Here is a 14,238-nt window from a genome sequence, read left to right as displayed (position 1 = left end):
GTATTGGCCAAGAGGTAAATTGTAAGCAGCCATCACATTCAGAAGACCCATGCCATTGACTTTGGATGCACTCTGGACTCCTGGAGTCCTGCCCATTGCTCGTCACATGCTGGGAAAGAGGAACATGTCACTCGCTGAGAGTCATATTGAAACTACCTCCACTACCTGGTCCTCCGCTAATGACATGAACATTGGCGTAATCTCAATTCACACATATGGGCTCTGACGCGGCCTCCTGATCATGGACTCCCAAGCTGATAACGGGACCGGTCGACAATCCGCTGTTTGTGTCAGTCGGGCTCCAGTGTCATGGAGGCTGATGCAACTTACGACAGACCTCATCGCCCCTACAAGTCAGTTAGCAACAGAGAAGCTGGTTTGAGATGAACGTACTGACCTCCACTCAGCACAAGTAACGTTGGGCTGGCACTTCTTATGCGTGCGTTCGTAGACGTGGCACCAGCGCTGCACGGGAAACCGGAAGTGGCCGCAATGATATTGGATCTGTTATCAATCAGCTTCTGATGATCTTGGTGATATCGGGACAGGTATAGGCACCTGAATGTAATTGCACATGTTGACTGGGATGAGGACACTGTCGCAAGAGGTGTTGCAGGTTGTTGCGAGATGTTGCGAGATGCTGCCAGATGCTGCGAGATGCTGCGAGATGAGATTCCAGAGGGACGCCCAGACGCGCACCCTGGATTCTTGTACCACCATGGGGTCGGGAGACAACGGGGCGGGTTCATGCACACCCAGCTGAACCTGCGGTCCTCTCGGGGCGAGACAGCGTCCGGACACACGCTGTCCAGGAGATGTCGGAGGTCGATAGCTGATTTGGGCGAGCTGGATCAATGCTTGTGTCGACGCTGATGCTGGGGAACATCCGATGTCCGATGCGGGTCAGACCTGCACCCCTCTTTTCCCGCAGGGGTCGTGGAGTGGAGTACCAGCCTTCACTGCTTCTTGGCAAGGGGCATTGGATGGAGCACGGCACCATCATCACGGCCATCCCCAGAGATGAGTGAGCGCAAATGACGCGATTCCAGAGGGGCTTTTGTAGTGGCTTCCATCAGGCGAATGATGTACGGTCCTCAGCGAATGCTCGTGCGAAATGTCTCAGCCCATTCGCCGGTCACATATGCGATATCGACTAAGACGAACAGACAAGCCCGATCCGACCAGACAGGACGGCATCCTGCAAGCGTGGCGAGAGACTGACGTGAGCTTCTCTTGAGGCATCCAGGGGTGCTCACTCGCGATTAGCCAGCGAAGTGTTCAGCCAAACGCGGCGACTGTGGATATCGTTATCGGGATAAGGAAGCACCCATCCTCACGGCAGGTCCACTGCAGGCCTCACACCAAGTGGCCTCCACAGCCTCTCCTGCCTCCATGAGCTCGAGTCGGGAGTGGGAGCACGCGTCTCGTCTTTGCGTCTTGTTGGCTGGCGCACGAGTACACTACGGCTACCCTGCGGCTGGCTGCTCCAGTCATTCCGGCGTGCAGTGGATCCGGTGCAAGAGACATTTCCTGCTTGTTCCGGGATCTGCTGCGGTGTTGGAAGGTACGCTCATGTGCCAGTTCGGCATGTGGATGGGCAACTATGCGCTGCGTGCTGTGTCATGGCGTGGGCCGTGCAAGCCACCCAGATAGCGGCCTGGCTCCCTGCACGGGAAGGTTCGGTGCTCGCCGGCAGCGCGGCCCCTGGTGTTCCGTGGTGCCACCCCCAACACCAAGCTGGCCTCCGCGGCCTGCCAAAAGCCAAGACCGCGCGTCGTGGGTCCTTTCAATGAGACATGGCTATGCTCAGTCTGATAGAGGCTGGCCCGTCCCGTTGCGGGACCACTAACAAGACGGGGGACTTCAGCAGTAAGCCCCGGGACATGAGTGCACCAGCTGCGGAAGTCGAGACGGCTCGTGTCAATCCTGACTGCCGTGGTCGATCGCTGATGACCAGGGTCTAATGCCAGCTGCGTCTGCAGGCACTTAAATGGCCTTGTCCTGTGCGTGTAACCACCTCAGCATGCAGCGATCATCTGGCAGCCACTCCCAACGTCTGAGCAGGTTCCTTCACTCAGCTACCAGCATGCCGCAAACAGGATCAGAGCGTCTTAAAGGGCAAGTCGTCATACTTGGCGCGCCTTTCGTTGGCAAGACTCGCCTCCTAGAGCAGATACTGAAGGCTGTAGGCGAGCCAGATCTAGACTTCAACATTGACGAGGTCTGTCGCAACCCGAAAGCTATACTGCGTTAACTAACGTTGCCATAGCGCACACGGATCGAGAAGAAGGACGCGGAGGATATCCTGCATGAAATCACTATTAACGAGGTACGTGGCTCTCAGAGAGCCGTATTGCGGTAACTAACGTTGTCAAAGTACATACGGACTCAGCGGGAGACCTGGGGACGCTTATTGTACAACATCGGAATTGTCGATGTTCCGGGATTGACTCGGAATATCGACCACATTCTGAGAAGCCGCGATCGTCCCAGAACAGTGATCCTGCTGGTATACGATCCTAGGTGTCCGTTCACGCTCTCTATGGTTCTTAAGATGTGGCAGGAACTCAGGAAGGGCTCATCTGACGAAGCTTGGTCAATGAAGCCCATTCTTGTTTCTCCCTTCTATGACCAGCATGAGAAGTCCAACATTGATCCCACCTGGGTGCTCGATCATGTAGCCAAGCGGCTAGGTTTGTCTTTCTTCCAGACTTCTTTCAAAACCTGCGAAGGTTTACAAGATCTCATCACCGAGACATACCGATTGCTGGGAGCAAGGTGCCCGGACTTTGCGATACAGCTCTACAAGACAGACGGAGAGAACGAGAGCCCGCTTGCTGAGCCCAACGAGGGACTGCAGGTAGAGATGTCGCCTACTGAGCACGACAAGGAACCGCAGGCTGAGAGTCCACCTGCTGAGCCGCCCAAGGCGGCGGATGCGCAGAGGGACGATGTGAGGTTGAAGGATTCGTGCGGCGAGAAGATCAGGCCCAAGCCGCCGTCCACGGCTTCGGCGGTACTGAGCTGCTGTGGTTGTCCCCTGACAGTCGTCTACAGGAGCTCGGTAGACGGTGTGAAAAGGCGTATCAACCAATTGCTAGCAAATCTTTCTGGGCGCGGTCGTCTGCGCACTCGTGCGCGCGCCTTCAGCGGCGGCACCGAGTGGCGCGACTCTATGACGCCGCTTCTCGAAAAACCCGTGTAGACTGCCAAGGCGAGCGCAGCATCTGGCCAAGTCGCTACGTCATAGAGACTTCTGCAGGCAGAACACCAGACCGACACAATCAATGCTGCATTACCTGCAATCGAGCTCCCTGGTGCTGTCTGTGCGGCTGGCAAGCAACACCCTGCCTGCCGGAAGGTGCCATTCCTCGGCTCCATTGTGTGTGCTTGTGGCTTATTGCGGGCCTGGCCACCCCAGTGGATGGCCCTCTGTTTCTGGCGCAACCCCCAAGCGCGACTCTGCCCGTTCTGCACGGCCCGACGTGAGGTGAGAACTCACTTGCCGGCCCTGCAGCAAAGTCAACACGTTGTGGGTCCGATCCAACCAGGGCGGAGCTGGGGTAGCCTGCTGGCTGCCTGCATGGCTAGCCAGGGGCAACCTTGTCCGCCAGGCGTGGGTGATGGTGTGCAGGGCTGCAGGTTGAGCCAAGAGGGCCAATCGGATGGCTGGACTCGTCGTGCCAGGGGCTGGCGCCGAGTCCAACCATTGGTGACCAACATTGACGGGGAGGGCTGAACAGCGCATGTCTCGATGTTCGCACAGCGCTCCGTCTTTGTCCATCAGCGGCCCCGTCGTCGTCATGCTTCCTCATGCTGGATCTGGGTCTTGGCCGTTGGCCCAGCTGCACTTGCTGTTTAGAGAAATGAGACATTTGATTATCGCACTCATGCAACATGCTCGGATGAGCCGCCCTGGCGGCGGCTGCCCAAGACAGAAGGCGCCAGCAACGAGGTTGAGGTTGCTCGAGCATGCCCTCATACATTCAGCAGGTCTCGAGACTCTGCCAACTGACAGTGCAGATTTATATGGCCCTTGCGTCCCGGCGTCCGAGAATGCCCAGTGTGCTGGCTCTTCGCGCCACCACCCATCAGAGTTCTCGAGTACCGCTTCCTGCTCCTTCAGCACTTCGACTTTCTCCGCCAAGATGTCTGGGTGCTCCTCCAAATTTCTTTGTAAATATTGGTTGATTTACAACTGTCGAACTTGGGTGCGCATCAATCGGTCTGCGTGTCCAGAGTGCGCGGTATGTCACCATCGTACTCATAGACTTCCGCCGCATGTTGCTAAGTCGCTGACCCTGGGCACACAGGCCATGGGGCGAGATAGTGACCCGCCGCCTCCTAATGGCTATCGGCAAAAGCGGGAGCAACAGCTCAGAGCCAATTTTGTAAAATACTTGAAAAAACGGGGCCTTGAGAAGATGATAAAATACGTACCCTGAACATTCGGCTCGCTGGAAGACCTTCGCATCTGGCCAGCTACCCTCAGCTTCAATGCGAGAACCCTGCCTACTAGACACTTCGGGTTGAATCCACGTGCGTGCCATGCCGAGTGATGATGCCTGGTGCTCGAGGGGCTCGACGACACGGGGGCTTTCACCACACTGCCCTGCTGCACCAGACAAGCCGCCTTGGCTGCAATGGGCAATGACTGCATGTCGCTGATCCCCCGGCCCAGACCCTAGACCAGACGAGGTGCTCGCGCCCACACATCGGCACACGGACAGGACTGTCTGCAGTGTTGCGCGCAGCGACGTCCGCTCTTTTCGCAATGCAGCTGCAGCTCTCTGCTGACCTCCAGCATTTTCCGGATAAGCAGAAACGGGTCGCCACATCTCTCGAGTGACCCGCATACCAGGCCCGATCTCGTGCCGCTCATGGTGGACTGGACAGCTGTGCGGCAGGGGACCCCGTTTGAAGGCCCAGCTTGCTAGACTGCCATGACTGCATCATCCTGATATCACGCAAATTCTGTTCAATGAGATGGGATCGGTGCAAACAGAAGCTGAAGATAGTATTTGTGGTGCTTGATATTAAACATGCTATGGAAAGAAATTACGAGAAAGGAAACCACTGATTGAACGGAGAAGAGGTGTTGTAGCTGGCCCGTTTTCAAAGGGGCTTTCCAGGGCATTACCAGCCAAATGTGTGGTATCTGCCATGGCGGTTGAAGTAGGCCTTCTCCTCGTCGGATTCCTCGGAGTCCTCGGAGTCTATCTTCTTGGAACTCGTCCTGAGACCATCGACCTTATCCAAAGTGTGTCGCCTCTTGAGACCGGCATCCGCGGTCTTGTCCTGGCTAGACGCGCTGTCCAAGTGCGTCCCCTCAAGCTGCTGCGGGAGATCGGATGCACCGTCCGAAGGGTTGTCCGAGGAGTGTCGCCTCTTGAGCACAGCATTCGCCGTCCTGGTCTTTTGGTGCCTCTCCCAGAGCAGGCCGCGGCGAACAGACTCGGTGAGCTCGATCGCCAGCATGGTGCGGCGTGTGGTACGAGGGGAGAGCGCGGGGGCCCCGTGGCGGCTGGGCCTTGCTCGGGTGCGTATGGGCTGCGACGTGGAACGAGGAACCTTGTTGATGGTCGTGGTCTGGGTAGGCTCGCGTTTGATCTCCATCATCTGGAGGCCCTCGTCGGAGTCGTGGGAGGGGCTGCCACTGGTCGACTTCTGCTGCTTCTTTCGCGAGGGCTCAGGCGAAGCCGGCGACTGCTGTGAGGCGTGGCTGTTTCGAACGGCTGTGCGCTGGCCTTGACTCTCAAACAAGAGGCTGATGAGAGATTTCCCCGAGGCCAAGTTTGGCATTGAGGAGATACGCCTGAATACTATTGGGTCGGCTACACTGGACTCCCTGCTCTCCTCTTGCGTGTCCTCCCAATCCGAGTCTGAGTCGTCATCGTCGATGGCACTCTCGTCATCGTCGTCCGATTGATCACTATGGCTGGCACGATGTGCTGCAACAATTTTGGCAAAAGTCGTCTGCTTCTTGGCACTTAGGCTAGGGGGCGCTAGGGCGCTCTTGAGAATTGGGTTCTGCCCGACAGATGAGGATGCACACGGCGCAGGCGTGCTCGTCTTGGAGGCCGATATGTCGTCCGAGGTAGGGCCCTGTAAGTCTGAGCCCAGCTGCAGCTCGCGAAGAGACTCGGTGAGCTCGGTCGCGGTCAGGAGGCCCTGGCCAGAACTCTTGAGGGAGTTGCCACTGGTCGAATTGCTCTGCATCGTTCGCCAGCGCAGACGTGAAACAGGCGGCTGCTGTGAGGCGTGGCTGTCGAGCGCCCTTGTGGACTGGCCTTGTGCTGCAAGCAAGCTGCTGCGAGGAGATGGCTGTGATGCCAAGTCTGCTTTCCCGGGAACATGTCGGAATGACTCCTCGACGGCAGACTCGTCACTGTCAGACTCGTCGGTGGTAGACTCGTCGCTGTCGTACTCGCTGTTCGAGTCCGAGCTATCGCTGGCGCTCTCTGGGGCGGTGCCTTTCACGAACTGCGTAGGCATCTCGAACACCACAGGCTGGCTGGCAACCGGATGAGGGTCGCCGGCGCGTGTCGGGTTCGCAGCCTCGTCTGAGAGCCTGTGAGGCATCTTGTCGATGAGGAGGCAGAGTCATCTGCCAGGAATGGTCGAGTAGATGTGATACCGCGTAATGTCGCAAGTCGTAGCGTGCTTCCCGACATCTAGGTCTACAAAGCCGCAGAATACAGACGCGAGTTGTTGGAGCGCTCGAGATGACGTTGATGGGTACGAGGGCGAAGACGAGTTCAACGACAGGACAGAGGGGAGAGTGGCAGCTCCAGCCCGTCAGCACCCCGACCTTGAAAGCCATGTCATGCAGACGGGGGACCTCTGCCGCCCGATCTCCAATCCCCCCTGCGTCCTAATCAGTCTCAGCCCTCTGTCGTACCGTACGTCTCGCGCGTCCTATGTCTCGCGAGACTCGTCCGCTCGTCAGGCCCCCACCCCAACATCCATCCCGGCTTGTCCCTTCGCTTCCCCGTGTCGGCTGCATGATTGCACACTACATGGGGAAAAAGCAAGGGACTGAGCCAACGCGCCAGCGCTGCTCCGTTATCACTCTCACAGTGGTGTGTTAGCGTTGCCGGCCGGATGCCGAGCCATGGTGCTGCTGTAGATCGTTGGCGTCCCCGCGCTCACACAGGGTGAGCAGGCCCGTGACAGTGAGCTGCAGGCATGCGTTGTCATGATGGCATGCTGCGTCGCGCCCAGACTCTCCTCTGCTGGAGTTCGCATGGGCTGTGAATAGATCCCCATGAGCCCTCGGCTGGACCTGCCTTGCTACAGGCTCCGCTCATCCCAAGTCTACACGCTTCCGTTTGAGAGCAGCGTTGCTGAGCAGTTGTCTCCACTCGCGACCAGAAGGACGTAGCCGCTCATCGGTGCCGAAGGGCCCCCTGAGAAGCTTGCATCTGTCGTCTACCGTCGTGCCTCCTCGTCGTGGCCGGCCTCCTCTCGCTCTCCAGCCAGACGGGCCGGCCCAAACGATGCTCGCAAGCCTGCTTTCTGTCCAGTATCACCTCTCGTGCTGCCGTGGGTGGGAACGCCAGGTGCTCGACAGGGCTGCCTGACGCCCATCAGCGCTCCCACAAAGCCGGGTATGCCTGTGGTGCCCCAGAATCCGCCCTCCTTGCCTATATGCCAGCAGCGCTCGCCACTCGCTGTCCGAGAAGGCCAGTCCCCTAGCCCAGAACGAAGGCGCTCCAAGCCACCCACCCCTTTAACACTGCCTACACTGGTGCGCGCACTACAAGCTTGTTGCCTTGCGCTGCCTTGATCACCTCAAAAGGCCTCCCATCTCCCACTGGTCGAGTGTTCTGGACGTTCCCGTCTTCACCTCTCCCGAACAGCCTCCAGCTCGTTCTGGACACGACAGCCACCATGAACGACCTCAACGAAACCGGCGCCGAACTCCAGCTCAGCGATGTCTCTATTGTCGTTTCGGCCCTTTTCAAGGACGAAGACAGCATCGATGCCACCACAGACAACTTCAAGGATACTGGTGCGGACTCCTGGAACAGTGATGACAATACCAACATTTCGTACCTTTCCGGAGACGAGAACAGCATCAATGTCACCACCTTCAAGCCTGGCAGATACTTCGTGCCCTTCCACGACAGCAGAAGTGCGCAGGACGGCGAGCACAGTGGCCGCCTCTATGTTGTCTTGAAGAAGGGCAACACAGGTTGCAGCGCGGGCCAGGACACCGATGAACAATTCGCACACGCCACGTTCGTCGCCCGTTTCACGCGGTACACACCCGAACCTTCCGCCGAGAGTTCCCAGCTCGTAACTCCTATCCTCTACGTACATCCGATTACTCGAACCGTTACAGGCGAACGACTTCACGATGAGGGCAAGATCATACTTCCGAACATTCAATTAATGGAAAATTGCCTCTCCGGGAAGGCCGACGAGGAATTAGGAGAGACATATATCCTTAATACGGAACAGTATCAGGCCTTGCAAAAATTGGTCGACACACTCACCAACGACATAAACGATCTTCTCATGATCTGTGAACATCCGAACGCATGGGCTGACACGAAGCGGCTCATTCTCGACAAGGGAGTTTTGCGTAGCTGGTGGTCACAAGGGACAGTCCCATTGCTGGGGTGAGTCATATCTTACTACAATGAGACTCCTGATCACGCATGGTCAGTCTTGCTACAACGCATACAGGAACTCAATTATCTGAACGAGAATATTCCCACGTACAAAGCCTTTTTCGCGCGGTGTCTCGGTCACTTAGCACGGGTGGCCAGGTGTATGTCGCCTCTCCAGGAAGAGAAGGATCAGTGGGCTGGAAATGCTCGACTGTGGTACAGCAAGGCAGCGAGCGCACGTAGCACGCATGAGGAAGGGACCCAGCCATCTAACACACATGAGGACGGGCAAACATGGCTGAAATCCGATACGGCTGTTACTGGAGGCAATGTGCATTGATTGGCCACCCGGTTAAGGGTCAGTAGTTATTGGATAGGGGGCCGTCGTCTTGATGGAAACCTCGCGAGGTAGGGTGGCAGAAGTCTGGCGTCTCGCCTCTCGAGGAGGAGAAGGACCAGTGGGCCGCAACTGCTCGACTGTTGTACACAAGGGCAGTGAGCGCATGTTGCAGAAGGCGGCGTTTCAACAACCTACAAGAGCTTGTCTCCTGCCTCCCCTACGTCATCGTCACAGTGTTGTTTCTTCTTCCGGCCAGGCCGCGTCGCTTGGCACTCAGCTTCATGGATCCGGTGCCAACCAGGAGCACTTCTTCATGGGCACAGAGTCCTGTCTAGCAATACTTGCACTTTCTAATGCTATATCTACTTTAGTGTTCATGATGCTCGTGCCTCGAATTGTGACGTGAACACCCCACGACGCCGGATGGTTGACATCGGTCGGTTGGACAACTCAGCATTGAATCTACTTAACTCGAGTGACTACTTCACTGGACCAACTTGTCGAGCAAGGAAGGCAAGGTAAGATTTCATGTCCGGATACATGTTGTCCTCACTGCGAGGGGCCTCTGCACTGAGCAGCTCAGTACCGTCCCCAGCTGTAGGGTAGCGCTCCTCTTCGGTCCTGCCATCCCATGGTGCCCAATTCTCATTTACCATACTGGGCCGCACCCCATCGATGAAAGCGTCCGCAAAGTCACCAGCCCGTCCCATGGTGGCTGCTTCAGTACAATGGTTGAAAGACTTGCAGACTTTGGTGTGCCTCATGTATTCTTGGTAGGTATTTTTGATGATCTCTTGCCGTCTATGCGGCGAGACTCCAGCTTGGGGCCTTTCCGGAGATTGCTGTCCTTTTCTCTCGCGAGGCTTCTCTGCCTTGGGTTGATCGCTGTCCTGGTCTTGCGGCCGGGCCAGGTGAGGCCGACTGAGGTGACGTTAGCGTGCTGGGCACATTGAGAGGGGAATCCAATCTTACTCTGCGCTCGATGATGTGGTACAGGACTCAGATGCGGCCATCGGAGAGGAGGTGGTGAGTCGATTCCCGCGAGGTCGAGAGGAAGGGTAAGACAAACACAGCCGAGGGGACTTATGTGCGAAGGGGTCAGATGTGATGCCACGACCGAGTCAGGTCTTCAAGGTTCGGCGGTGTGTCCGGGGACCCCTTTCTGTCAACAGTGCCGAATTCTGGGTGCCTAGAGCCTAGAAAGCCACCGTCACTGGCGCTTGAGGAGCTTGTGGCGGCGAGATAGCGGCGGTCGAGCCGAGTCCCAGCGCTTGACGCCTCCTGCCCTGAGGGTCGCTTCCGGGGACTTTTGCATCTGAAGCGGCTTCCTGCCCTCCGCTCGCCCGTCATAACGCCAGGGCCAGGATATCATCACGCCCTCCTGGTCGCGGATTTTCACGGCAGGGTATGGTCAAGAGCTCCGAAATCATACAGCACCGAGCATGCTTGATGACCTAGGAAGGCAAGCCTCCGCACAGCCTGCATGTGCAAGGTACTTGAGGCAGGCCTTGTGGATGGGTTCGGTGGTCCTCGCTCCCACAAGACATGGGCAGCACTGTCTGCAGTGTCACACACACTACAAGCCGTCGTCTCTCCCCCCGCCTGAACCATATGCTCCTCCGTCGTCGAGGACCTCGGCCCACCCCAGAGGGAAGCCGTGTACAAGTCCAGCACAGCGAAGAGCCCACCGATGTTACATTCGCACTCGTCGACGGCTACGGCACCCAGGGCAGCGTCTCCTCGATGGACGATCGCTTCCAACCACGGAGCACGATTGGACAAGGACCGACTCTCTCTCTCTCTCCTTCATTGGATACGCCATTCACGAGCGTCACGGCACGGCGCAGTCCACGGACAGGCTCCTGCGCTCGATGAACCACCTCGTTCTGTACACACGGCCGCTCTTCCCGAGTGCCCCCTGGTCGCCACCCGTACGCTCCGTCCACTACCGTGTGCTGCTGACGAGCCAGCTCACTCAGGTGCCATCTCCTCGACTGCACAACAGAGACAACCCTGACAGGTTGGCCGTGGTTCACACCAATCCACTGGGCTTGCGACCCCCGGCACTCAGCCATAACAAGCAGATATAAGTGGCCATCTTGTCTCTTCTGACTGCCCCTTCGATCTGTTCTCGCACCCCAAGCCACCATATGAAGCTTACACTTCTTCTCCGACAGACGCTGTCCCTGGATCCTCTCCTTGCGTCCTTCCATCGACCATACTGCGACATCGTCAAAATGGTTACGATCCAGCCGCTCAGCTCGACCACCTCCCTCCAAGGGTGGGCAGATGCTATCGGCTTACCACACCTGCCAGAAAACATCCCTTACATGGTCATGTCTGCACTCTTCTTCTGGATCATGTATGCTTCCCTTTCGATGGAAGTATTCAAGCTTGTGTTCGGCAGCGAACAGTGGGACGAGCTCAAGGCACAGAGACAGAGTACATGGAGGATGTGGATCACGAATCTGGTCAAGGCGATCGGCATTAGTTTGGGTGCGGCCTTTCTCACGATCATGGTTGACCGCTTCGCTAGCTGGAACCTGCGGTTCGTAGCTTTCGCTGTGGGGTTTTACTTTTGGCACATTTTCTACATCTCAGGCGATGATCCTTCATATGTGGTTCTGAATTATTTCCATCACATCGCAGTCATTACTTGCAATCTGCTCGTCTACGTAAGTATCACACACGGCCTTCATGAAGATTGTTTGCGATGGCCTATCTTGCCGGCAAAGCAGCTGCTAACGCCTGTTCGGAATCTAGACACTTCCCAAGGACACGAAAACGAATCTCGCCCAGTATTTCCTGTTGTTTTTGCTCTCCGAGTTCACCAATATCCCGTACAATATTGGCTCGATGTACCAGGACCTAAAGCACGAATACGCAGCCAAAATTTGTCACTACATACGCATTGTGCTTTTCGTCGTGCTTCGAATTTTCTTCGGAACTTACGTAGCATGGCTCACACTTCAGGCTCTGCAACAGCTTTCATGGAGCTCGCGATCGACAACGCTATTCGGGTTCATTTGCTGGTGCGCTGTTTGCGCCCTCGGACAGCCCATCCTTAACATCATATTGTTTTATAAGATCCAGGCCAAGCAATCTCGCACCCATAAGGGAGGGTAAACATGCCAGAGATCCAATATGGCTGTCGCTGACAATCCCGGCGATCAGCTTTCATGAGCTATCTAGTGAGAGACCGGCAATGACTGTACGGGGGACCGGGTGATGGGGGACCGGGTGATAGGGGACAGAGCGATGCAGGGTGGCACAAGTCTATGACACCATGTCCGATCGAAGCACTTGAAATAACCCCGCCAGGCACAATGAAGCGGCCAGTCGGGCCACGAGGCGAGCGATGTGATACTGTCTAGGCAAGCTTTCACACAGGTAGTTGGAATCGTACTAGAAATACCGCAGAGTCTTGATCACTTATACCTGTGCATGCGGACAATGTCCGCCCCTCAAGCATCGTAGAATAGAGCCAGCGCGTGTTAACAAGAGTCCAGTTGCCAACGTTGGATGGTTGCGCCTGCGCTTGGATGATATTTGTCTGGTGCCTGCGCCAAACTTCCATACACTCTCGACAAGAAGGACAGCTCCCGACAAGGGACTCAGCAGCCGACGAGGCAAGGCAGACGCGGCCCGCCAGTCCACCTCACTTCTGCTGGACCGCGCCCGCGCCAGCCTCACTACCCTATCCACGATCCCCGCCACAGAACCACCGGCCTTCTGTGTCCACCTGGCCCGCCTCGCATGGCTTGAGCTGACGACCCGACAGCCCACATTGTCGCGCGGGCGAGTAGTAAGTCGGCGCAGATGGTCACATTACCCGGCTGAGTTTTCGCATGTCGACCTGAGTCGCCCATTTCCTCATAACATAGATGTGACGTAGTGCTTGCCCCCATCGACTCACGAGCCCGGTCAGTCTTGCTCGAAGTCTGCGAGCAGCGGTCCCACAAGCGACGCTCTCGGGCCGAGTGAGCCAAGGCCAAGCACGGCCCCCACAGGTCGGTGCTGCTGCGCGGAGCCCGGTCCGGTTCCTGGCTCATGGACGTGCATAAGCGCCAACCGCGGGTTGGGGTGGTCCAGGGGCACAGACAGAAGCGCAAGGCCCTATCGGAGGGATGCTCGAGGTGGTGGCTGATCCATGCCATAGACTACTCTATTGGTCATGCGAGTGCCCACTAGTGCGGACAGTGCGAAGCACCTTCGCTCCCGCAATCATGCCCTGCCAAGAAGTACCCGATGCAGACTTGCTTGCTTGTCAGTGCTAGAAAAAAATCAAGGACATTTCACTTGGTACTCCGATAAGTGAGTGCCGGCACGACGGAATGCTTCTCTCGCACTTGTTTCTGCACACTAACCCCCGGCACACTCCTCCGCCGATGCGAGCATCACCAATCATGTGTATCCTGGAGGAAGAGCGTGGCAATTGCAACAATCTTTGCGTCGTCAAGCGGACCAAAAGGGCCTGCAGAAATGGGCTTGCCAATGCCCACTTCGCTGCTGCCCATACACATCAGATAGTCCGTCAGGAGATACTTTGCGTCGGTCGCTGTCCATGCGGCAAACCCGAAAAACACCAGGACCCTGCTGTTGATCTTGTCGGACATCACAGGTATGTGGCCCTGCTTTGCCTCTTTCGCGAAGGGCATGCTCTGATTGATCGGGCAGTTCGGCGAATGTGCCATTCGCGATGCTGTCTCCACAAGCCCAGATCGAAGATTGCCTTTTTCGAGTTCGAGACCTGGCCAAGCGCTACGCTGCTGGGTAGCATGCACTTCGTCTGTCCTCGCCAAGCCAGCGCCATCAGCGCAGAAGCGAGCGATGGATCACCACAGCCTTGAATTACCACGATCAAGGCCCAGTGGCAAGGCCGCGATCGAAGCGGCGTTCACGTCTCTGCGAGTCACTAGGCCGAATATCCTGTAGCAAAGATAGCATGTATGACGTTCACCACCACCTTGCAAAGCTGTTTGAGATAAGCATTGTCTGCCCATCTCTCTGCATCTCATTACTCGTGTTGGCACAGGTTCCATAGTGGACCTGTCGTTCAGGTACTGCTCACGTTCGGTGCATTTCACCTGGCGATGACCATGCGTGCCTGGTGTGTTCTGAAGAGGTGTTGGCGTAGGGCAGCTTGTGCTCGTTCTGGTGGCAGCTCTGAGCACCGCTCATCCTGTGTATGGTGCGAAGTGCCAACATCGAACACGAGCCGCACAGCCGCACAGCCGCGCAATAGCAGCTACGAGACGGCGTTCCCTGTAAGCACGTCCG

General features: G+C 56.9%; 7 protein-coding genes across 7 annotated transcripts; 4 read left to right on the top strand and 3 right to left on the bottom strand.

Annotated features, from left to right (window-relative positions):
* Window positions 1-84: 84 nt before the first annotated feature.
* B0I36DRAFT_340460 (uncharacterized protein) lies at window positions 85-581 on the bottom strand. Its single transcript, XM_046155946.1, has 4 exons — window positions 559-581; window positions 398-504; window positions 331-347; window positions 85-281 (listed from the first exon to the last, which is right to left on the bottom strand). The coding sequence occupies exons 1-4, from the start codon at window positions 574-576 to the stop codon at window positions 208-210; spliced, it is 216 nt and encodes a 71-aa protein (XP_046004429.1). The 5' UTR covers window positions 577-581; the 3' UTR covers window positions 85-207.
* A 1,985-nt stretch (window positions 582-2,566) lies between these two features.
* On the top strand, window positions 2,567-3,233 carry B0I36DRAFT_340459 (uncharacterized protein). Its single transcript, XM_046155945.1, has one exon. It carries the CDS (start codon window positions 2,600-2,602, stop codon window positions 3,203-3,205), a length of 606 nt encoding a protein of 201 aa, XP_046004428.1. The 5' UTR covers window positions 2,567-2,599; the 3' UTR covers window positions 3,206-3,233.
* Window positions 3,234-5,373: 2,140 nt separating this feature from the next.
* Window positions 5,374-5,655, bottom strand: B0I36DRAFT_223907 (uncharacterized protein; the record flags this gene model as incomplete). Its single annotated transcript, XM_046149048.1, has 1 exon — window positions 5,374-5,655. A coding segment is annotated over one exon (282 nt), but the record flags the coding sequence as incomplete, so codon positions are not given.
* A 1,958-nt stretch (window positions 5,656-7,613) lies between these two features.
* On the top strand, window positions 7,614-8,820 carry B0I36DRAFT_54040 (uncharacterized protein). Its single transcript, XM_046163001.1, has one exon. It carries the CDS (start codon window positions 7,894-7,896, stop codon window positions 8,629-8,631), a length of 738 nt encoding a protein of 245 aa, XP_046004426.1. The 5' UTR covers window positions 7,614-7,893; the 3' UTR covers window positions 8,632-8,820.
* A 508-nt stretch (window positions 8,821-9,328) lies between these two features.
* On the bottom strand, window positions 9,329-10,042 carry B0I36DRAFT_340451 (uncharacterized protein). Its single transcript, XM_046155944.1, has 2 exons — window positions 9,931-10,042; window positions 9,329-9,879 (listed from the first exon to the last, which is right to left on the bottom strand). The coding sequence occupies exons 1-2, from the start codon at window positions 9,969-9,971 to the stop codon at window positions 9,438-9,440; spliced, it is 483 nt and encodes a 160-aa protein (XP_046004425.1). The 5' UTR covers window positions 9,972-10,042; the 3' UTR covers window positions 9,329-9,437.
* Window positions 10,043-11,159: 1,117 nt separating this feature from the next.
* On the top strand, window positions 11,160-12,193 carry B0I36DRAFT_340449 (uncharacterized protein). The gene is made up of 2 exons (XM_046155943.1): window positions 11,160-11,633; window positions 11,722-12,193. The coding sequence occupies exons 1-2, from the start codon at window positions 11,196-11,198 to the stop codon at window positions 12,082-12,084; spliced, it is 801 nt and encodes a 266-aa protein (XP_046004424.1). The 5' UTR covers window positions 11,160-11,195; the 3' UTR covers window positions 12,085-12,193.
* A 283-nt stretch (window positions 12,194-12,476) lies between these two features.
* Window positions 12,477-13,051, top strand: B0I36DRAFT_340448 (uncharacterized protein; the record flags this gene model as incomplete). The annotated part of the gene is made up of 1 exon (XM_046155942.1): window positions 12,477-13,051. A coding segment is annotated over exon 1 (223 nt), but the record flags the coding sequence as incomplete, so codon positions are not given.
* Window positions 13,052-14,238: the final 1,187 nt, after the last annotated feature.

This window comes from Microdochium trichocladiopsis (genome assembly GCF_020744255.1).
Source record: "Microdochium trichocladiopsis strain MPI-CAGE-CH-0230 chromosome Unknown B0I36scaffold_15, whole genome shotgun sequence".
Lineage (NCBI taxonomy): Eukaryota > Fungi > Ascomycota > Sordariomycetes > Xylariales > Microdochiaceae > Microdochium > Microdochium trichocladiopsis.
Note: the sequence above shows the minus strand (reverse complement) of the source record. Positions and strands in the feature narration are given on the sequence as shown.